The sequence below is a fragment of the Equus przewalskii genome, chromosome 11 (genome assembly GCF_037783145.1).
Source record: "Equus przewalskii isolate Varuska chromosome 11, EquPr2, whole genome shotgun sequence".
Taxonomy (NCBI): Eukaryota; Metazoa; Chordata; class Mammalia; order Perissodactyla; family Equidae; genus Equus; species Equus przewalskii.
The window spans coordinates 24,284,941-24,305,728 of NC_091841.1; the positions used below are offsets into that span (position 1 = coordinate 24,284,941).

Sequence of the window (20,788 nt, forward strand, 5' to 3'; positions counted from 1 at the left end):
ACTTATTGGGAACTTACTAGGCGCCAGGCACTGTGCTAAAGCACCTTGTATCAGCATTATGTAATCCCCACAACAACCCCAATTAACAGGAATTATCATCTCTATTTTACTAAAGAAGAAATGAGGCTTAAGCTAAGGCACATAGCTAGTGAGGATTTCAGGCTTATGCAACACCTTCCATAGGAGGAAAAGGTGCATAAGTACCCCCGCACCTTTCCCCCTTCAACCTCTCAAGCAACTAATCAGACCTAGAGATCAGAAAAAAGTCTCTTGTTGGAAACTTAAGATGAAGAATAGGGTCTACTCTAAAAGCTTTCCCTGAGGCCCGGCCCTGTGGCCAGGTGGTTAAGTTCGCATGCTCTGCTTTGGTGGCCTGGGGTTTGCCGGTTCAGATCCTGGGTGCAGATCTGTACATGGCTCAAGCCATGCTGTGGTGGCATCTCACACAGAAGAACTAGAATAACCTGCAACTAGGATATACAACTATGTACTGGGGCTTTGGGAAGGGGGGTTGTGGGGAAGAGGAAGATTGGCAACAGATGTTAGCTCGGGGCCAATCTTCCTCACCAAAAAAAAAAAAAAAAAAAGCCTACTTAAAAAAATTTAAATAAATAAAAAGCCTTCCCTTTAGCTTCTTCCTCTGCCTCAGTTTTGACCCTCCCAGCCATGCAGGAAGGAGTCAGGGACATACAGAACTCAGAAGGTCTATTTATTAGGAAGGAGATGTCAGTGCTTTATCAAAGATGACGAGGTCAGAGAGGGACGGTGAGATGAAGGCCTCTCAGCTGGGACATTTCTTGGCCACAATGAGGACAGCAGAAGGCACAAGTCCTGAAGATGGAAGAAAACAGGTTTGAACCACCACAATACTTGCTTTTTGCTCCCCAAATTCCTGGCCTCACACTATCTCCACAAAGTCCCTTCTCTTTGCATCCCTTCCTTTCTCAGGCATGCCTCCTATCCCCCACTAAGTCCTCTTTCAGGTCCCACATGTCGTACCCAGCTCCTGCAAAGGTCTTTCCATGTCAGCCTCTGAGAAGGCCCGTCGGGGGAAACCACTGAGCAACTGGACTGGGTCCTGGCCCCCTCCAGGCTCCTCCCCACGGTGGAGCTCCACATAGAGCCTCACGGCTGCCAGCTGTTCCCGTGCCCGGAAGGTCTGGGTCAGCGAGGTCCCATCTGGCAGCCTGACCTGGAGGGCAAGGGAGAGATACAGTATTGTGAACGTCAAAACTGAATGAAGTGCCCAAGTAAGGAAAGAAGAAGAGCAAAGTTGGCTCCTTCCTCTTCGACAGACTGAACAAGCATAATTACTATTTAAAGTCTTAATGAACAACCACTTATGCTTTGCTTTACTAAGCACTGAAGAGAGTCTCTTGGATCCCTCACAATTTAAGAAAGACAAGGACACGATTATACAAAAATATCTGGATAAATAACGCATCATGCAAATAGGTGTGTGACAAACCAAATAAAAACATTATGAACAAGTAAAAAGGTAAATGCTGAGTAAGAGGAAAGTATGGATTTAAGTGACTGGGCAAGTGAAATTTGATATCCTCCCCAAGAGTAGAGGAGATAGGATTTCAAAAGTCATTTACAAAAAAGGGAGAGGTTTGGCAAAGGGAACATAACTGAAAAAAGCTCTGGGCTGCGTGCCTTCCAGGCCAACAAAGGGTTCCAGGAATCAGAATCAGTACCTGTATGCGACACTGGTCATATTCCCGCTTGGTGGGAGGCTCCTGGCTGGGAGAGGAGGGAACAGGACCTGGCTCTGTTGCTGGTGGCTGAGAACCCACACCACCACCATACTGAAGGACAAGGTAAAAAACTGGATCAGGCACTCAGCCACCCTCAGGAGAAACACTGGATAAGCCCATCCCTTCCCTCTAAAGCTAGAAAACAGGATTTACTAGCAGCCCACCTGTTTCGGCACTCTCTGTCTTCCCAATCACCTACCTTCTTGGCTCTTTCTGCTTTGTCCCTTTCGATCTTCTCTCGGACTCTTTGTCTGGAATGCAGACAGGAAAAAAGTAGGTCAGACTTGACAAAGCAAATCTTGATTACTTTCTCATCTCTTATCCGACAACCCCAGCACCCAGACCTGGCTGCTAACTCTTCAGCCTTTTCCCTCCTCCGCTCCTCGGCAGCCCTGCGCATCTCATCTTCCTGTAGCCGCTGCCGGGCGGCTGACAATTCTTGCCCTTGTCTCCTGCGCTGCCGTTCCCGTTCCAATGCCTCCCGTTCCTCTCTTTCTTCACGTTCCCGCTGCTTCTGAGCCACCAGCTCCAACATCCTGTGTTGCAGAAAGGAAAGAGCTCAAGAAAAATGGACATGGATTGGGAAAGTGAGTTTATAACAAGGGACTCAGAAAACAAAATCAGGGAACGTGTGTCCCAAGACAGATGAAAGAAACAAAAAGGAAAAGGCCAAGAGAGGACAGAGGCAATGTGGAAAGTTCAGAGTTCTGTGACCAGACTTGCGTCCTGGGGAGAGGTGGAAAGTGACTCTCAGAAATGTAGGTTCCTTATTATACCTCTTGGTCTGTTCCTGTCTTTCCTCTTCACTCAAAGTGGGTTTGCCTTCTCCCGCAGCAGACCCGGGTCCTATAAACACGGAATCAGTATTACTACCCGTTCAGAGCGTCCTCGGACCCTCCGAAATAATCACCCCGTGTCCCTCAGTCAGGACCTTCAGGGCCACCCTGCTCCGAGGGGGTGGGTTCCCGTCCCAGGATATGTCCAACGGGGGCCGCCAGCGGTTCGTCCACATCGGGGTCGTCTTCGTGCTCCATCAACCTGGCAGGGAAAGTCGGGAGGGAGGTTAACACTGAGGCTGCCCCTCCCAGCAGTCCCCAGTCCCCTGCCGCCCGGTCTGAGCGCTCACCAGTCCATCGCAGCCTCGATGCCCTGGTTCCCTGTGAGGGCCAGAGCCTTCTCCCTGGGGGCAGAAACACCGTGAATAGCGCCCACGAGTCATGGCGATGGTCGGGCTGGGGCGCAGAGCAGGGCCAGGCCGGGATAAAGGCCCGGACAGGTCCGTGACCCCCGCGGGCCGGGGTTAGGGGGCTCCCTTACGCGCGTCCCTTGGGGAAGCCCATCTCTATGAGACTCTCCAGAGCCGTCAGCTCCGCCATGGCGCCGCCACCACCGCTTCCGCGGGGACCTGGGGGGGCGGGGCGAGAAGGAGGGCGGAGGGGATCAGCACGGGGCGCCCCCGGCCCGCGCACAACCCAGCCCCGACGGCCCCGGCCGGGCGCTCGTTCACTCACCCGGCAATGGACCCACCACGGCCACGGCCGAGAAGAAAGCCGAGGGAAAGCGGAAGTGCCCGAATCTGTTTGGGTCACGTGGAGGCGGACGTGGACGGGTGCAGCCGAGGTCCAAAAATGTGCAGGTCCGGCCCTGCTGGCGAGACCCGCGAGGGCGGGGATTTTGCAATCCCGGGCGCCCCGCGGCGGTGGAACAGCGTGTTGTAATTCTGAACGCCATGGACAACATCAAGCCAGCTCCGGGAGATGGTTGGTCCCTTAGCGCAACCAATTGGAAAGTTATTTGGCAATGTTTACCAGGGGCGATGGAAATGTGCATACTCTTTGACCCGCTCAGCCTCCTCGGGGAATTGAGCCATCCTCGCCCGCCTGCCAAAGGAATCTTTGCAAAACATGACATCTGATCCTGTCATCACCTCCCTGCTTAAAAATTCTTCCTGACACCCCGGTCACCCAGGATGAAACCTAAATGCTGGCAGTCTGGCTCCCTTCTGCCCCTTTGTTTGTTAGAGCCCCTTTTGTAAAGTGAAAATAACCATAGCACCTACCTGTCGACGAAAATAATCCATAAATGAAAATTGGGGTGAGTTTATTCTGAGCTAAAATGTGAGGACCATGGCCCAGAGCCTTTCTTCCCCAAGGAAGAAAGGGCACCAAAGAAGTGGGGTGCACAGAGTGGTTATATACCCCGAAAGAGGATGTTTCACATATGATTGAAATGTCCCTTTTACAATAGCCACAGGACTGCTCTGTCGGCACAGCGATTGATGGACACAGCAGGTAGGTCTGCTGTCTTGGTGGACACAGCAGGGCGGCAGGTCTGTTGTCTCGAGCTGGGTGGTCACAGGTGAGCTGGGTGGTCAAAAGTGAGCACAGCAATCAGTTCCTAGCCTAAGGAAAGATGCTTATCCTTGAGGAAATGCCAATGTGGGGGGAAGTTGCACCTTTATCTTAAGGGCATTTGTTCTTGCCATAGTAAATGGTTAAAGCAGATATACAGTGCATGCCCCATGGCCACGTCAGGCCCTTTTGGAAAAAGAAAGTCAGACCCAATTAGGTTTACACCAAATGGCTTCTTCATATGCTCCAATATATCCTATTGCTTGCCATTTCTGTTTGTCATAGCTTAGGTGCCTGGCAAGACTGTACTGTGTAAATGTTGGCAGTACTCAGTTTCATCTCCCACCACTGGAGGGTAACGTGCATATTGCAAAACAGGCCCTCTCCCTTCTCCAGGTCTTTCCAGCAACCAGTCCCTCTACCTGAGATGTCCTTCTTCTTTTGTGGGCTTGGTTAACTCCCAGTCATTTTTCAGACTGGGCTTTAGGTTTGCTTTTTAAGGGAAAACTGCTTTGACCACCCGCTCTCCACTTCCCGGCTCCAGTATTTCCCAGCTCCAGTATTCACCCGGTTAAGCACTTATCCCTCTACTGTGTAGTCATTGTTGACTATTTAGCCCTCCACCACCACATAGGCTGTTAGATTGCTAAAGGTAAAGCTCACTTTATTTATTTTTAGTTTTTGTTTTTCTTTTGAGGAAGATTAGCGCTGAGCTAACATCTCCCACCAAGCCTCCTCCTTTTTTTTTTTTTTTTTTTTTTTGCTGAGGAAGACTGGTCTTGAGCTAGGATCCGTGCCCATCTTCCTCTACTTTATATGTGGGACACCTGCCACAGCATGGCTTGACAAGCAGTGTGCAGGTCCCCACGCACCTGGGATCCGAAACTGCAAACCCCGGGCCGCGAAAGTGGAAGGTGGGAACTTAACTGCTATGCCACCGGGCTGGCCCCCTAAAGCTCACTTTAAATGTTTATTAGGAGGTAAGTAATAATAAGGTATTGATATTGATAATATATGTGCTAGAGACTTTTATATGATTAATGCATATTTAATCATCACAATAATCCATATGATATAGATACTATTATTAGTCACAGGAAACAGACACAGAAAAATGAGATAATTTACCTCAAGTTAGAAAGCTGGGGGGCCGGCCCGGTGGCGCAGTGGTTAAGTGCGCATGTTCCACTTCTGCAGCCCAGGGTTCTCGGGTTCGGATCCCGGGTGCAGACACGGCACTGCTTGGCTAAGCCATGCTGTGGCAGGCGTCCCACATATAAAGTAGAGGAAGATGGGCATGGATGTTAGCTCAGGGCCAGTCTTCCTCAGCAAAAAGAGGAGGATTAGCGGCAGTTAGCTCAGGGCTAATCTTCCTCAAAAGAAAAAAAAGAAAGAAAGAAAGCTGGTAAGTGGCAGAGCTGGGATTGAAACCCATGAGCTGTGCATTCATTAAACCTCTCTGCTGTGTTACCTCTCCACGGTGGAGTGAAGAGCGTCAGCCTGGAGTTGGGCAGCTTGGGTCCAAATCCTAACCCAGCTCCTTGCTCGTAGCTTCAAACCATTTAGAACCTTAAATTTCTCATCTTGTCTTTAGTAAGGAGACAATAGAGCCAGCCCTGGTGGTCTAGTGGTTAAGATTCAGCACTCTCAGCACCACAGCCCATTTCCGGATTGTGGAATCACACCGCCCTCTCTCAAGTCATTCTATTGTGGCGGCCCGCATGGAGAGCTCAACTAACAACTAGGATACACAACCACGCACTGAAGCTTTTAAAAAAAAGATGAGATAGTAGGCCCTCATTATTTGTAAATGAATAAATGCTGGGGAAATACAGGGATCCAGTAAAAAAGGCACAAAGTATTCACTACAGTGTGATAAGTATATTATAGACAACCAATGTATTCTGAATTTATTCTAGAGGTCCGATCATAAAAGAATGATTAAATTGTATAGTCCTGCCTCTTTCACCTACTTCCAGGTAAGTACCTATAGAAATACAGAAAGATACACAAACAAGCAAGGATGTCCATAGCAAATGCCAGAGGCAACTTAAATGTTCTGTTGTATATTGTTTTTTTTTTTTAAGGTTTTATTTTATCTTTTTTCTCCCCAAAGCCCCCCCCGCCCCGTACATAGTTGTATATACTTCGTTGTGGGTCCTTCTAATTGTGGTATGTGGGACGCTGCCTCAGCGTGGTCTGATGAGCAGTGCCATGTCCGCGCCCAGGACTCGAACCAACGAAACACTGGGCCACCTGCAGCGGAGCGCGCGAACTTAACCACTCGGCCACAGGGCCAGCCCCCCTGTATATTGGTTTGATATGTTTTCAAATCCATTTGCTTATGAGAAAGACAAAAAAAATTTGTTTTGATATAAGAATGAAGTAAGTTGTGTCAAGATGTCATCAACTCATCTGTTGTCATTGTTAAGAACTTAGTAGCCCAGCTGCCGAGGGGCCTTGCTGAGGGCTTATGATAAGAACATACGGAGAATCAACTATGGCAAGGGGACATTTAGACTATTACTACCCAGAGGGTGAGGAATATCTGAGAGTTTTTGTCTGGGCATGACCTAAATTGTTTTTCCGAATTTTCATCTCTGCTTGCCTGGACCTGAGTTTTTGTCAGGTCATGACTTTGCTGACCTGAATAAACTCTCCAAAGATCTTGGGGTATTAGCTCCTACTGTGGTAGGGGTGACTCTCTTAGTGGTAGTGGTGACAAACCTCTCAGCAAACAAGTGAAGGAGATCAACCTGCCCACCAACACCAGCACTGTCATTCCCTGGCAATGTGCTCTATCAACAGGGGCTTGTCATGTCTCCCAAGTGCCAGAGTATAAAAAGGTACGCCTCAAACTCAATTTGGACTTTATTCCTTTCATCTCTGCTTCCCTGGAACAATAGCGTGGTTAATCTTTCATTGGTTTGGAGTATGTTATGTTATTTCTTTATTGGCTTCTTATGAGACATTATCCTGTGTGCTATTGGCTTGTGAAACTATTATAAATCCCACAGTGAACCTGTGTTAAATAAAAAATTGGCAAAGACAGCCTCAGTCTCTGAGCAGGATTTTTGCTCCCCAAAACGAAACATGTTCCAATAAAGAGCAAGGGCTACTGTCAGTTACAGAGCATCCTCCTAATGGAAAGTTATGCAGCCTTCGACATAACTAAGGAGGCTCTGCAACATGGAACACTCCCCATAATATATTGAATGCAAAAAGAAAACAGGTGCAGGACCGGCCTGGTAGCGCAGCAGTTAATTTCGTACGTTTCGCTCTGGTGGCCCCGGTTCGCCGGTTTGGATCCCGGGTGCGGACATGGCACCACTTGGCAAGCCACGCTGTGGTAGGTGTCCCACATATAATGTAGAGGAAGATGGGCATGGATGTTAGCTCAGGGCCAGTCTTCCTCAGCAAAAAGAGGAGGATTGGCAGCAGATGTTAGCTCAGGACTAATCTTTTTCCAAAAAAAAAAAAAAAAATTGCATTGCATAGAGAAAGATCTGCTCTGCTACAGGCAATGACCTCTTGAGGAGGAGGGGAACTTTCACTTCATACTCTTCAGTATTACTTAACATTTGTGTAAGTGTTACTTTTATAATTTTTTAAAAAGTTATAAGACCAGTAGAAGTGAGGATTATACCCTGTAGCAACTTAGACTTTTCTTTTCTTTCTTTCTTTCTTTCTTCTTTTTTTTTTTTTTGCTGAGGAAGATTCACCCTGAACCAACATCCATGCCAATCATCCTCCATTTTTTAGTATGTGAGCTGCCAGCACAGCATGGCCACTAACAAAGTGGTGTAGGTCTGCACCTGGGATCAGAACCTGGGCTGGTGAAGTAGAGCACACTGAATTTAACCCCTAGACCACCGGAGCTAGCCCATCTTAGACTTTTCTACATTTATTTAATTTAAAAATAAATTCAAAACTATGTATACTACTCTGAAAAATAGGTGTGTGGACAGGGAATTGAAAAGAATCATGAAAAATGAAAATGTCTTTTATGTTTCCTTTAATGTGACAGTGGATATACAATAAACACACATGGAGGTAAAGTGGGGGAAATCCCTCAGTATTATTGTATTATTATCATTTTTTCACCAGCAAAAATGCAAGCTTGTCCCAGACAGCAGCTTGGGCAATCCCTCTCTTCTCCACCCCACATCAGTCATTTATTTCTACCTGCCTCAGACACAGGTGGATTTTGACTCAGGGGTGCCCCTCCTCAATATCTGAACAAAAGGCAGGAGAAGGAGTGGTTTCTGGCTTCAAGCTCTCATCCTGCTGTGGCTTATTCTCAGACTCCCACTGAAGACCCCCCCGCAGTGGCTGAGCCCTTTTGAGTGTGTATGACAGGGGTCAGCTAACTATAGCCAACCCCTTCTGGGCCTGATTTCTAAGGCCCGTGAGCTAAGAATGTTTTTTGCATTTTTAAAAGGTTACATGCTTATAGAAGTACCTCCATAATATCTTCCATGTTATCCTCTGGAACGCAAAGCCTAAATTAGTTACTGTCTGGTTTCTTCAAACAGCTGCCGACCCTCTCTCCTTCCTAAACCTCAGCCTGGGGCAGAGCGGAAAGTCTGGACCTCCACGAGCTCTCAGATCGAGCAAGAGACTCAGTTCTGCTCCCGTCCAGGCTGCGCGGGGCAGCAGCGGGCCGCCACCTCCTCCTGAACCTGGACTGGCTTGGATTGGCCGGAGATGCCCCGAGGCAGTTCAGAGCCCCGTGGCGGGTCGGGTGGCCGTGCGGCGGGGACAGCCCCAGCGCTGGCGCAGGAAGAAGTGCCAGACCAGGGCGGCGCAGCTCATCAGGGCCAGCGCCGTGCCCACGCCCACGGCCGCGTGGACCAGGGTCTGGGGCCTGGGGGGCACGGTCAGCCGGCCGCAGGGCCCGAAGGCTGGGCCGTCGGCACCCTCGATGCCCTTGCCATCCGCCCAGGGCACACTGCTCTCTCCGGCCGCGTTAGCAGCCACCACGCAAACGACATAAGCGCCCCCAGGCTTCAGTCCCTTCAGTTCTGCCCTGCGGACGGTCGAGTTGAGGGAGGGCCCCTTCTGCGGAGCCCCGCTGCCTTCCCAAAGCAGCAGCCAGTACTCGTGCACCGGGGAAGAAGGGGCACACCAGTGCACCACCGCGAGGCCGGCCTCGGCCACCACGCGCACTTCGCCCAGGCGCGGCTGCTCTGGCCGCAGGGCCGGGCTGGAGAGGCCGGGGCACAGGCAGGGCGTCGGGCTGGCCCTCTGCAGCTCTTGGCAAGGCAGCTGCAGGTGCCGGCAACGGTCGTAGTCACAGAGGACAGCTGGGAAAGGTGGCCACGCTGTCTCATCTTCCTCCTCTTCCTCAAAGTCTTGAGGGGTCAAGGGCTCCGCTGTGGGCACCAAGGAGGTGACAGCCAGGAGCCACAGAAGGCAGGGAGAACCCAGCATGGAGTCTGGAAGGGAAGGAGGCATATAGACTGTTACTGATCAGCCCCCAGGCCTTCCAGCCCCGGACCCTTAACAAAACCCCTTGGGGCCAGGGAAACAAGTGGGGACCAGGAGGAGGAGAGAGGAGGGAATGAGACAGACGCACTCACTTGTCAACGCACTTCTAAACAGCCTACGTGCTTTGTTTTTGGCAAAAAAGAGTAAAATCTGGTTTGAGGTGAGAGAGACAGAGTGTGACCAGCAATGTGTGAAACACTAGAAAGAGTTAATGAATAAACAAAGTGCTGGGAGAGAGAAGAGGAGGAAATGATTTACTCCACTTAGGGAAGAAAGGTGGAATAATTCCCAGCTGCCACCCAGAGAAAAGAACTGAGTAAAACAAGTATCAGTCAGCGACACACAGAAAAACCCAGAAAGGAGGCATTAGTGAGAAAGAAGAGAGGAACAGAAGAGGGAAGTAAGGAGCCTGAATTCTCACTCCCCACCTGTGGATGGAGTCCTGGTCCCTCCAGCCTGTCCCACCTCCCTCCGCTCCTCTCTGGCCCTCTCTGGCCCGACGACGCAGCCCCTCACCAGTGGTAGGCCTTGTTGCCGCAGGAATCTACGACGAGACGTCTGTGGTTATCAGGCTGAAGGGTCCCCAGGAGCACAGGCTGCGCAGTCAGGTTTTGTCAGTATCTTCAATTTCAATTCTGTTTTGGCTCGAAGCATTTATACCCTTTCAACCGTGATGTCACCACCTAGCCCCCCTCCCTCTGCCCCCTCTTCCCCGTGAATGCCAAGAACAGGGCTGCTCCCTACAGATGGCCTGAGTCACAGGGCCAGGGATGCGGGAAGCCACATGCAGCGGTTTCAGCTGGAGGCCAGGATGCCTGGGTTCTGAAAGGGGAGTGGAATGTGGACAGCAGCCAGGAGCTGAGAATCAATCCAAAGGCTAGAGTCATGTGAAGGGATGAGGAGGGGAGCAGAGGGGAGAGCCACCTGGCTGGTGTCAGAGAGGAAAACAGCTGTGGACAGCATGGGGCCTGGGCTACAAAATGCTGTTTCAGTACAAATCATACCACATCCATGGCAGTCATTTCCTGTCTCCTGCCTCCTCATGGACAGAGAACGGGAGGGGTGCAGAGGCCAGAATGATGTAGCGCAGCTCTCCGGACCCGCCCTACACTAACCCCCTCCCCAGAGGGAGATGAGAGTCACGTGGATGGAGTAGGCACGATAGGTTTTCTCTCCTTGGACTTCCAAGACTTATGAATGGAAACAGCTGTGCCTAAAATAGTCCAGGGGCTGGAGGCCTTCCCCAGGGGCAGCCCCTAGCAAGACAACCTCCTCCAATCGGGGGCGGGGGGTGCCTGGGGAAAACAAGGTTTTCAAATGGCCCTGAATCCATTTAGACGAGTCAGGGAAGCTGCTGGCACAAAAATAGTTTATTGGGGGGAGCCAGAGGAAAGGGGGCAGGTGGGAAAGGGCTGGATGTGGGGACTCTGCCGTGTTCTCTTCAGGAACTAGAGCAAGTGGAGCGCTGTCGCAAAGTGCCCACGGAGGGTTCAGAGCTGCCCAGAGTCTCTGGGGCGAGGGCAGGGGCAGGAGCAGGCAGGCTGGCCTCCGTCAGCAGAGCTGCATCTTCCCAGGAGCCTGAACCTGGCCCAGGGGAGGGAAAAACAGAATCCCAAATGGGAAATTAGATAACCAGCGCCCCCCACCCCAACCTCATGTGGCCTCCTCCCTACCCACAGGCCACACCCATCCCACCCGGTCCTGGTGCGGGGTGTCCCTCACCATCACTGGCCTCCGGCTCTAGCTCCTCCTCTCCACTCAGGGGCTGCTGATCTGCTCTCTCCTCCTCAGACAGCTGGCCCTCTGCAGCCACAGGGGGAATGCAGAGGTCAGACTGGAAGAGGCTGGAGGGGAGAGCTAGGAGGAGTCAGAAGGGAGCGAAGGCTGCAGCACCATACCTGTCCCTGCTGGATCTTCAGGGCTCTCACCGTCCTCTCTAACATCTGACAGCTGGGTTGACTCCTCCTGGCCTTGGGACCCTGTGCCTCCAAATGGGTAGAAGACAGGACAGGGCTGGGGTGGCTGTGCCGGACAGCAGTGCCAACTCCACCTCCTCTAGCCTTTCCTTTGACTCAGCTCAGGGTGTGAGTGCCTTAAGCCTCATACTGGAGACGCAGGAGCCGCCTCTCACCCAGCCCTCAACCATCACCTTTACCTGGCTGACGGGCAGAGATCCTTCGCTGGACTTTCTTTCGGGAACCATCTCTCTTTCGGATGTTTACCTGTGGAGGAGACACTACTGAGCGGTGAGGACTGACCTCCTTCACCAGTGTTCAGGGCCCTTACACCCAAGTCCCCAACATGCCCAGGCCAAAGAAGGATCTACAGTCAAAGAAGGATCACGAAGGGGAGGGCGTCCTTTTCAACCTGCAAAGAGAAGCGATGTCGGGGCCAGATGCCTCCCCACACCCACTGCATGTAGCTGAAGAGCACGATGACGCTGAGGAAGGTGAAGTTGCTGGCGATACCTATGAAGGCGCAGGTCATCGGGAAGTTGTACAGCAGGTACCTGAGGCAGGAAGTAGGGACAGGAAGGAAGTAGAAGTTACTGGAGAGCCCCAGCCTTCTCATTTCCCAGAAGTAATTTCTAGGGCAATTCGAATGAGTTTGGCTAGAGTCGGCCTCCACCTCCTCTGCCTCCCACTCGCTGAGCCAATGGTTCAAGACAATAGTTCTCAATGGACTGCTCATCAGCCTTCCCCAGGGTGCTTTTAAAAAGTCTGATGACGAGATACGAACATAACAAATTCTGGTTCAGTTGGGCTAGGGCTAGGGCCCAGGCATTTGTATTTTTTAAAAGTTAACCAGAGAACTGATATGCTGATGTGCAGCCAGGGTTGAGAACCTGTGGCCTGTGTGAAACCTGTTCCCTCTGCTTAGGACCCTCTTCATTAAGGACCCATGAGACCTACTGAGGCCCACTTCAGGGGTTCCTCACCTGAGCCCAGTGAAGTGGGCATGGATGCGGAGGTAGGCTCCATACAACTGGATGCGCTTGCTGTGGATCTCAATAATCACGCCGGTGGTCGGCACATACTGCAGGGGTGGGGTAGGGTGGTAGCAGTGTCAGGCCAGGATCCTGCTGCTGTCACTCTTACTTGCCCAATCTGAGGTCCGCTTCCAGCCTCTGTTGCTGTCCCTCCTGACCTAGCCCAGAGGCTGCTTGGGTAGCATTCTGGGCTTTGGGGAGGGCTGTCTCCCAGTCCTCCATCACCCCCTTACCGAGTTCTCTCTGTATTCTGGGTAGAGCTCCACCTCCAGGAGCTGCTTCTGCTCTGAAAAGCCAAACAGCAGGAGGCTAGAGAAGACTAGCGTGTCAAGGATCTGGAGCAGGTTTGAGCGGTAATGCAGCATCACCTGCCAGGGCCGGGAGGGAGAAGTTGGGGACCCTTAGGTTCCTATGGTCCAACTCACCCCTGCAGTCTATGAAGGCTCCTTCTTCCTCAAGTCCCCTGCCCCCTCACTTTCACTTCCTACCACGCCCTCCCCCCCAAGTCTTGACCCAACCATTCCAATGCTTGAGTGACATCTCCATTCTGCCCTGCCTGACCACATGTCTCTGTTCCAGGACAACAAAGCCCTCTCTTCTAGAAACCTTCCTCAGTTAAGCCCAACACTGTCTCTGATCTACCTTTCCCCCAAATAATTCTATAATCCAGAAGAGACTAAGTCCCAGTATACCATCTGAAGCTTTCTTCCTCATGTAGACATTTAGGAATTTGCTTCATGATTTTTTTTCTTGGTTCTGTTGACAATTAATAATTGAGTCTAACATATACTGAACACCTACTATGTGCTAATAAGCCTCTTTTTTTTTTTTTGGTGAGGAAGATTGGCCCTGAGCTCACATCTGTTGCCAATCTTCCTTTTTGCTTGAGGAAGATTATTGCTGACCTAATATCTGTGCCAATCCTCCTCTATTTTGTATGTGGGGTGCCACCCCAGCAAGACCTGATAAGTGGTTTGTAAGTCCACGCCTGGGATCTGAACCTGCGCTAACCCCAGGCCACAAAAGCAGAGTGCATGAACTTAACCACTACGCCTCACTGAACCCCATGTTTCCTCATTGAACCCCAACTAGTCTTGTTATGAGGAGTTTCTATTACTCCCATTTTAATACTTTGTAACCAAGGGGTTAAGTAAGTTCTTCCTTAGCTAGTATGTTTATGGGTGAGGATTCGAGCCCAGGTCTGTCTGGCTCCAAAGAAGCCCCTTTCTTCAGAGCGGCTCCATGCTTCCTATTTTACCCCAAAACTGGACATACTCATCAGATATCTGGAGGTGTTTGTCTGGCTTGGTAAACTGACTCCTCATCCCTATCCTGATGTGTCTGTGACCACAGAGCTAGGATGTCTTCTCCTGAAGCCCTACCCAGATAGTCTGACATCCATCATCATTCTCCACACCCTCCCAGACAGGCCATGAATACTTACAGAGCGTGAAGAAGTGGAGATGATTCGACCGCCTCTGGTGTAGCATGAAATGGTGACCAAGAACATGCCCAGGTCTTGATTGACAGGGGACTCTGGCAGCTCAAGCTCTAAGGTAACGCGGTACGGCTGTCCATACATCAGCACCTGTCCAAGGAAGCCCCTATCTCTTTTCAAAAACAACATTTTTAATTGTACTGTCCCTGGTCCACCTCCCCCTCCCCCTCCAAATACTCTGCATCAGCCCCCTTGGTTAGCACAGCTGGCCTCTCAATCACTCCCATCCTGAGAAGATGCTGCCCCCTTCTGGTGGATGCATCCCTCCCACGTTTGATCTTCGGTCTCCTGTTGGCTCTTCTGAATCAGACTCTCTACCCGGTTCCAAGAAAGGCTGTGTACGTTTTCCAAAAGTGAACCATCATGTTGTCAACTAGGCCATCTGTGACTCAGGCCTGTCCCTGTGAGGCCATCTCCTAGGGCCCAGCCTGCCTTCACTTATATTACTGTTATTATTTTGAAAGATTTTATTTTTCCTTTTTCTCCCCAAAGCCCTGTGGTACATAATTGTATATTTTAGTTGTGGGTCCTTCTAGTTGTGGCATGTGGGACGCCGCCTCAACGTGGCCTGATGAGTAGTACCATGTCCGCACCCAGGATCCGAACCAGCGAAACCCTGGGCTGCTGCAGCAGAACGCGCGAACTTAACCACTTGGCCACGGGGCTGGTCCCACTTATATTATTAGTTAAACAAGTGCCAGAAGTGCTCACCATCTCCCTAGCCAGCTCTTGCACAGTCATTGTCGCTCCAGATCATCTTTATGTCATTCTGGGCCCCTTATCTTGGTTCTGTTTGTGGAACCCTGAGACTCAGAGTGGAAAGGCTTCTTCACTGGGATTAACCTCAAAAGATTAAAGATTTGCCGCCAAACATACTGTAGTTTTTCCTGATCATTCCTATATTCCTCTAATACTATATTCAGCTATTCTTATCCTGTAGCATGACCCTCTCAGGGTGGTATATGAGAATCACAGGGGTGATGGTAAAGCTTTTGCTTTTAACCAAAGAGGGAATGGAATAAAAAAAAGAGGTGAAAAATATTGCCCTAGCCCATAGTGAATCAGCTCCAAAATCTGGATATGGCTATGAGGGTGCTTTGGGCATTTTACCCCTAGGGTAAAAGGTAGAAAACCACTGATCGAAGACTTTCTTTGTACAGATTCTTATTTTCAGTCTGAATTACCTCTTGAAAAAAAAGGACTCCATGGGATTCCTAACCCCCTGTATAGGGCAGATGAATCTAAGCCAGTTGTTTCGCTGAATTCTTTGAAACATTAAAATAGGTAGTTTTTTCGGTGGGTTGGAGGGAAATGGGGAGCAACTGTTAACTAATGGGATTCTTTTTGGGGTGATTAAAATGTAAAACTGATTGTGGTGATGGTTGCCCAACTCTGTGAATATACTAAAAATGACTGAGCTGTACATTGTAAATGAGTGATTGTATGGTAGGTGAATTATATCTCAATAAAGCTGTTTTATATATGTGTATATACATATAAACATATGTGTATATCTATATACACACACACACATATATATATGTATTTTTTTTTAACTAGTAATTCTGTCTAAATAAATGTCATTTCCTCAAAGGGGATCCACGGAATCTAATACCAGAATCTTGTGAGTGACTCTGTGTCTTTGTTCACTTGTATCTGCCTGATGGGCAGGTTCTCTCCGTTCCCTCATTCCCATCTTAAAAGGTCCCCTTGGAGCCTCACCATCTCCACAGTCTCACACTGATCTCTCTAAATTCTTCACAAATTCTTCTGAAATGCAGAATCTGCATCTTATACTTCGCTACTTAACGCAATGTATAGATTTCTACCAATCCTCTGAGCTCCTTGAAAGCAGGAGCACCTCTTCTACTTCTAGCAAGGTGTTACACATGAAGTAGACACATTATTTCATCCATCTATTCATTCAAAGTGTTCACTGTAAATAAACGAAATGGTCAACTTGCTTTATTTATCAGGGACTTGGGCTGGATCTCCCCTCACCCTTCATCTTTCCCTTCCTTCCTCATCCCGCAGCCTCACACCTGATTGTTTTAGCTCCCTACAACACCATTATGATCCCTACAATGGGCAGCCACACAACTGTGTGTACCATCCCTGGTGCAGACGTACTGTGGCTTTGTTTCTAATCCTCTCTCAGTATATTCCACTTATTATTATTATTATGAGCTACAGAAGCGCATTGAGTCAATGTCTTCACAGAACATTCTATAATAATCTCCAACTTCCTTTCCTGAGTAGCAGGACTAGAATGACAAATCTGTGTTGCAATGCCCAACATCCCACATTTGATTACTTTGAAATGTTCCATTTGGGGCCTACTCATCTGACCTGGCAAGTTTTCTTGATAGGGTGTGGCTCCTGGTGGTAAATCGGAAGATGTCACAGGGTACACAGTCTCCCAAATGATTTGTACTGCCAAATAAGGCCGGTCTGCACACCAATCCCAAGGAACCCGACTCTACAGCTTACAGTCTTCCCTTCAGAATGACCATTTATTTCTATCCTGTGTTTTCTATGTTTAAGTCAGTGTCCTCCCAGGTACCACTTTTGAAAAATAATTTTCAAATGATTTTTAAATTCTTAGTAAGTCTGACCACTGATTCCTTCTAATCACATTGCTGACGGACAACTCAAAAAACTCTAGTGATCAGAAATGATGTTGTTGGGGGCCGACCCGGTGGCACAGTGGTTAAGTTCACACGTTCTGCTTTGGTGGCCCGGGGTTCATTGGTTCGGATCTCAGGTGCAGACATGGCACTGCTTGGCAAGCCATGCTGTGGTAGGCGTCCCACATGTAAAGTAGAGGAAGATGGGCATGGATGTTAGCTCAGGGCCAGTATTCCTCAGCAAAAACAGGAGGATTGGCAGCCAATATTAGCTCAGGGCTAATCTTCTTCTTCAAAAAAAGAAATGATGTTGATCTTCCAAGGTCCTTTTGAAGTGTTCAGGGATCCTACCCTTTCTCAGAGCCTCCACCAGCTTGCCTAATCTACAAGGATGGATTCCCTTTCTGCATTTCTCAGGGTTTCCAGGTTTGCTGAAGTCACACTGGCATCTGGCCAGTCCTCTGGCACATTACACTTTCTAATGACAGGTTACATATTACATATATTTATCAAGAGTTTCATAATTTTACATACAAGCTTTCAAAACTCTTGGGTAGAGTCCATCTGAGTCCAATGAAATAGCTGATTTGTTCATTTACATTCATTTAAGTTTAAAACACATCTCACTATTAGATATGGCCTGGCTGAAATCATTTGAGGAGAACATTACTTACATCTACTGCAGGAAAGAATCCACACAATCCATTTAGAATTTAATTTTCTTTAACCTCCCTTTCCTTAAGAGCCTTCCTCTTAGTCTCTATTACTCAATTCCTGCTCTACAGGTCTTTCTCAAGCCTTCTTATTTCAAGTCATCAAAGCTCTAACGAAACCTATCTTGAGCTCCCATACTTACCCGATCACGTCCACCCTTACCCAGCGAGACATTGGCAACAGGGAAGGAGCAGAGTAAGGAGGCAGAGGAATCGCAGTCAGTCCTAAAGGAGAATGGGGATGACACTCTGCTAAGCTTAGTCTGCTTACCTGTCCACATCCCTCACTGGCCCCCTAAGGCTCCTGCCTGTCCCCTATCCCTTCTCCCAGAACAGGCACCCTTCTCTCTGTTAGAGAGATGGAGAAGAAATGCAGGCAGGAGATTCAAGCCACCAGAATATTCCTTCCTTTCTCTTCCTGCTGCCTCAGCATATTTCCTCTCATCAGAGCAGACATTCTTAAACGGGAATATATGGACACTTAGTTGAACAGTTTCAGACTTAAGTGTTTCTAAAGACTCACTTGGGGAGCTTGATAAAAACGTAAATTCCCAGCTTCCACCCCTGGATTCTGATTCAGTAGTTCGGGTCTGGGGTCTAGTTTGAGAAAACTCCTCCAAAGGGATCCACAGATGGTTTTCAAGAGGCTCACTAACCTCCTCAAATTGTAAGCAAAATTGCACACAGGCATGTGTGTGCAGCATATGCGGCCAGGTTAGTTCCAAGATGACCTAAGGGACTGGGCTGGCTCAGAAGTCTACAGTGGCCCTGAGAGTGGTCTGATCCAACCTAAATAGAACCGACCCTCATAATGACAGTCTACGACAGGGATTATTTTTTTTCTCTTCTTTTTAACCAGATTTCAGTAACGGGAGGTAGAACTAGGACCCTAGAGCCCTACCAGCTCAGATCTGCCCCAGCCTTGGACTGTGAAAGGTAAGAAATCATATAAGCACACTGGGCTCAAGTTTCCCCCTCTGTAAACGAGGGTGGTGGAACTGAATAAGCTCTAAGGGTCCTTGCAGCGATTCTCTCACAGGATTCCTCTACTTCGATAGAAGACCCCTCTCACCTGTAGTAGAAATGCACGGGGCTGAGGTGGCTGACTGTCGGCATGTACGAATAGTAGAAGGAGCCATAGAGGAAGACAGACACCCAGAGCAGGAGAAGGAGGGTACACAAGAGCACCCCAAACTGCAGCAGCAGCTTGCGGGCACGGCCTGCCAAGCAGTGGCCAACCTCCTGGGCCCACAGTAAGGCAGGTACTGGTGGGTCATTGACCATGGTGGAGAGCGCAGGGGGTCTGGCCCCAGGTTCAGGCCTTGAGTTCCTAGCTGTCCTGCCACCTGGACGCCACCCCTGGCCATGGGATGAAGCAGCTGGTGGTTCCTGGGAAAAGACAGAGAAGGGGAAAGAATGGCTCCTTTCCCGGGGGAGGTAGGGACAATAAGGAGTTACTGGACTGGCTCTGAGGAACCAGAGATGGTAGGACATAGCAAAGTCTTTGTTTCATACAGCCTTTCTCCAAATGACTGTATTTCTCAGCCAATCATCCCTCTGCCCCCAGTGCCAGAGCTCCTCAGGTGAACTCGCCCTCCAGCATCCTGATTCTGGGACAGGCCATCTTGATACTCATTCATAGCAATATACAACATACAGAGGATGAGCACCTTCACATCCTTACAAGGCCCTTTTACACAGACGATGACACTGAATCCACACTGCACGGAGAGAATGCGCGACTTGTCTAAGGTCACAGAGACAGACTCAAAGCCAGCAGCCTAAGCGCTGTCACAAGTGCCTCCTCAGTTTCTCCTCTCCGCCTCGTGCTGCGCTCTCTCCCCGACCGGGAGAGCGTCCTGAAGCCAACGGCCGCTCCTGGCCAGCACCCTCCGGATCGGCGGTGGGCGCGGTGCCTGAAGCCCCACCTAACCCGCCACCATGGAAACCAGCCCGCCGCCGCCGGAGCTCGGCACACTCACCAGCCTCGCCGGCTGCCGGCGCAGCTGCGAGAAGGAACTTCCGCCTCCCGGGGAAGCCCCGCCCACTCCCGCCGCCAGCCTTGGGGGCGGGGCCTCGCCCGGGGGCGGGGTCCGGCGCAGGGGGCGGGGCCTGCCCGAGTGCCGAGCTTCCCACGTCCGCGCGCTCCGAGCTGTCCATCTCTGCGGTCCGTTAGCCTCCGGTTACCGTGACCAAAGGGGACAGGCGCGTCCCTCCAGGCCCCATGAGAAGCCCCAGGGCATGCTCCAAGTCAGTAGCATCCCCTAAGCCCACTCCTCGAGGCCGCAATCACAGCCCTCCGCCCCACACCGTCACCACTGGCCATTTAACCCCTGGAAACGGGGAGAGAGACAGGCATCAGCCAGCTCTGGTTTTTATCGGCCACGGCTCCTTCGACCTGTAGGCGTCCAACGCAGAGAGCATTCGCCCAGAGAACGCTGCAGTCTGCGGGACCCTGTGCATCTTTCGCGTTGCGCGGCGCACTGGCTGTTCCCTATTCACCAGAAGGGTAGCATTTCGGCTCCGTGTTCTAGCTCCATCTTTTACGATGAGTGATCGACTTCCTCTGACCCTAACTAGACTATCCCTCAGAGTCCCCACAGCGCATTACCTAGACTAGGTCTCGGCAGACGGCACCTCCTATTTTGTATGTCTATTCACCCCAAATAAAATCCCTCAGGGGGTAAGGGCAGTGTTGCGTACATCTTTGCATTCCCCACAGCACCAAGCACAACGCTGCAGGCGTGGGAGGTAATCTCAAACCAATATCCTCCACCCCCACCCAGGAAGCCCATCTATTTCCAGAAACCCACCCTGACTGTCCTCACAATGCCCCCTACCTCGTCTTTGTCCGATTCTTTGATCTGGTCTCCCCACGCCTCTTTTTCTCCAGCTTCTTCTTTTTCTCTTTGGTCTGTCATTTCTTTAGACATCTTCTTGACGTACCTCGCTGCCCCTGGATCTTCCGTCGAGTCACTTGTGGCTAGAACATGAAGTGGTGATCTAGCAGCTGATACCTGTGGCGCATCACATTTTCCTGGGTATGGGGAATGACGGGTCCCTGGGAGAGAAACGAAAATTCAGGTACTAAATGCTGTGTCAGAGTAGCGGGCGGGGGGTGGTGACTGCCCAGCTGATGTCAGATTTTCAAATGAGCAGGGTCCCCCGGCAGCCAGTACAGACTCCACTGCAGGGGCTGTCATAGGTCTGGACCACCTCATTTGAGGGGGGAATCTGCCTGGGCCTCAGCTCCTTCCAGCTCCTTTGAGGAGGGCTCTAGCCCGGACTCAGGATGCCTGCAATGAGGGAGGGGCAAGTGGTGAGACAGTTAACAGTGGGGGTGTGCACAGGGGCTGCAGG

General features: G+C 50.3%; 3 protein-coding genes and 1 long non-coding RNA gene across 16 annotated transcripts; 1 reads left to right on the top strand and 3 right to left on the bottom strand.

The window, feature by feature from the left end:
• Positions 1–688: 688 nt before the first annotated feature.
• UBXN1 (UBX domain protein 1) lies at positions 689–5,480 on the bottom strand. 2 transcript variants are annotated; one of them, XM_070565177.1, is made up of 11 exons: positions 5,240–5,480; positions 3,272–4,123; positions 3,078–3,165; positions 2,887–2,940; positions 2,692–2,798; positions 2,537–2,606; positions 2,105–2,296; positions 1,960–2,011; positions 1,701–1,811; positions 1,000–1,192; positions 689–831 (listed from the first exon to the last, which is right to left on the bottom strand). In XM_070565177.1, exons 2-11 carry the CDS (start codon positions 3,669–3,671, stop codon positions 782–784), a joined length of 1,317 nt encoding a protein of 438 aa, XP_070421278.1. In that variant the 5' UTR covers positions 3,672–4,123; positions 5,240–5,480; the 3' UTR covers positions 689–781. The 2 variants fall into 2 exon arrangements, with proteins under 2 accessions (XP_070421278.1, XP_008530402.2); XM_008532180.2 differs by lacking the exon at positions 5,240–5,480 and having other exon boundaries at positions 3,272–3,659.
• Positions 5,481–8,109: 2,629 nt separating this feature from the next.
• LRRN4CL (LRRN4 C-terminal like) lies at positions 8,110–10,734 on the bottom strand. Of its 2 annotated transcripts, XM_008532181.2 has the most exons (3): positions 10,606–10,734; positions 10,118–10,236; positions 8,110–9,549 (listed from the first exon to the last, which is right to left on the bottom strand). In XM_008532181.2, exon 3 carries the CDS (start codon positions 9,542–9,544, stop codon positions 8,834–8,836), a length of 711 nt encoding a protein of 236 aa, XP_008530403.1. In that variant the 5' UTR covers positions 9,545–9,549; positions 10,118–10,236; positions 10,606–10,734; the 3' UTR covers positions 8,110–8,833. The 2 variants fall into 2 exon arrangements, with proteins under 2 accessions (XP_008530403.1, XP_008530404.1); XM_008532182.2 differs by lacking the exon at positions 10,606–10,734 and having other exon boundaries at positions 10,030–10,232.
• A 219-nt stretch (positions 10,735–10,953) lies between these two features.
• Positions 10,954–20,408, bottom strand: BSCL2 (BSCL2 lipid droplet biogenesis associated, seipin). Of its 11 annotated transcripts, none has more exons than XM_070565188.1 (11): positions 20,269–20,408; positions 18,501–18,817; positions 17,572–17,653; positions 14,035–14,200; positions 12,824–12,958; positions 12,540–12,637; positions 11,969–12,110; positions 11,757–11,823; positions 11,500–11,580; positions 11,324–11,404; positions 10,954–11,185 (listed from the first exon to the last, which is right to left on the bottom strand). In XM_070565188.1, exons 2-11 carry the CDS (start codon positions 18,793–18,795, stop codon positions 11,043–11,045), a joined length of 1,290 nt encoding a protein of 429 aa, XP_070421289.1. In that variant the 5' UTR covers positions 18,796–18,817; positions 20,269–20,408; the 3' UTR covers positions 10,954–11,042. The 11 variants fall into 11 exon arrangements, with proteins under 11 accessions (XP_070421289.1, XP_070421294.1, XP_070421288.1 ...); XM_070565193.1 differs by having other exon boundaries at positions 10,954–11,179; positions 11,500–11,586; XM_070565187.1 differs by having other exon boundaries at positions 11,500–11,586.
• Positions 19,505–20,580, top strand: LOC139074474 (uncharacterized). The gene is made up of 2 exons (XR_011524110.1): positions 19,505–19,937; positions 20,358–20,580. It is a non-coding gene; the product is annotated as an uncharacterized lncRNA (long non-coding RNA).
• The last annotated feature ends 208 nt before the right edge of the window (positions 20,581–20,788 follow it).

Bases quoted from the DNA above. Each gene is read 5' to 3' on its own strand.
- LRRN4CL (XM_008532181.2), bottom strand. From the start codon at position 9,544: ATGCTGGGTTCTCCCTGCCTTCTGTGGCTCCTGGCTGTCACCTCCTTG.
- UBXN1 (XM_070565177.1), bottom strand. From the start codon at position 3,671: ATGTCATGTTTTGCAAAGATTCCTTTGGCAGGCGGGCGAGGATGGCTC. The intron at 3,166-3,271 runs GTGAGTGAACGA...CCGCCCCCCCAG, and splicing joins CGTGGTGGGTCCATTGCCGG to GTCCCCGCGGAAGCGGTGGT. The intron at 2,941-3,077 runs GTAAGGGAGCCC...TTCTGCCCCCAG, and splicing joins GGCTTCCCCAAGGGACGCGC to GGAGAAGGCTCTGGCCCTCA.
- BSCL2 (XM_008532188.2), bottom strand. From the start codon at position 20,361: ATGTCTAAAGAAATGACAGACCAAAGAGAAAAAGAAGAAGCTGGAGAA. The intron at 18,818-20,268 runs GTAGGGGGCATT...GTCTTTTCCCAG, and splicing joins AAGAATCGGACAAAGACGAG to GAACCACCAGCTGCTTCATC. The intron at 11,587-11,756 runs GTAAAGGTGATG...ACCCATTTGGAG, and splicing joins GATCTCTGCCCGTCAGCCAG to GCACAGGGTCCCAAGGCCAG.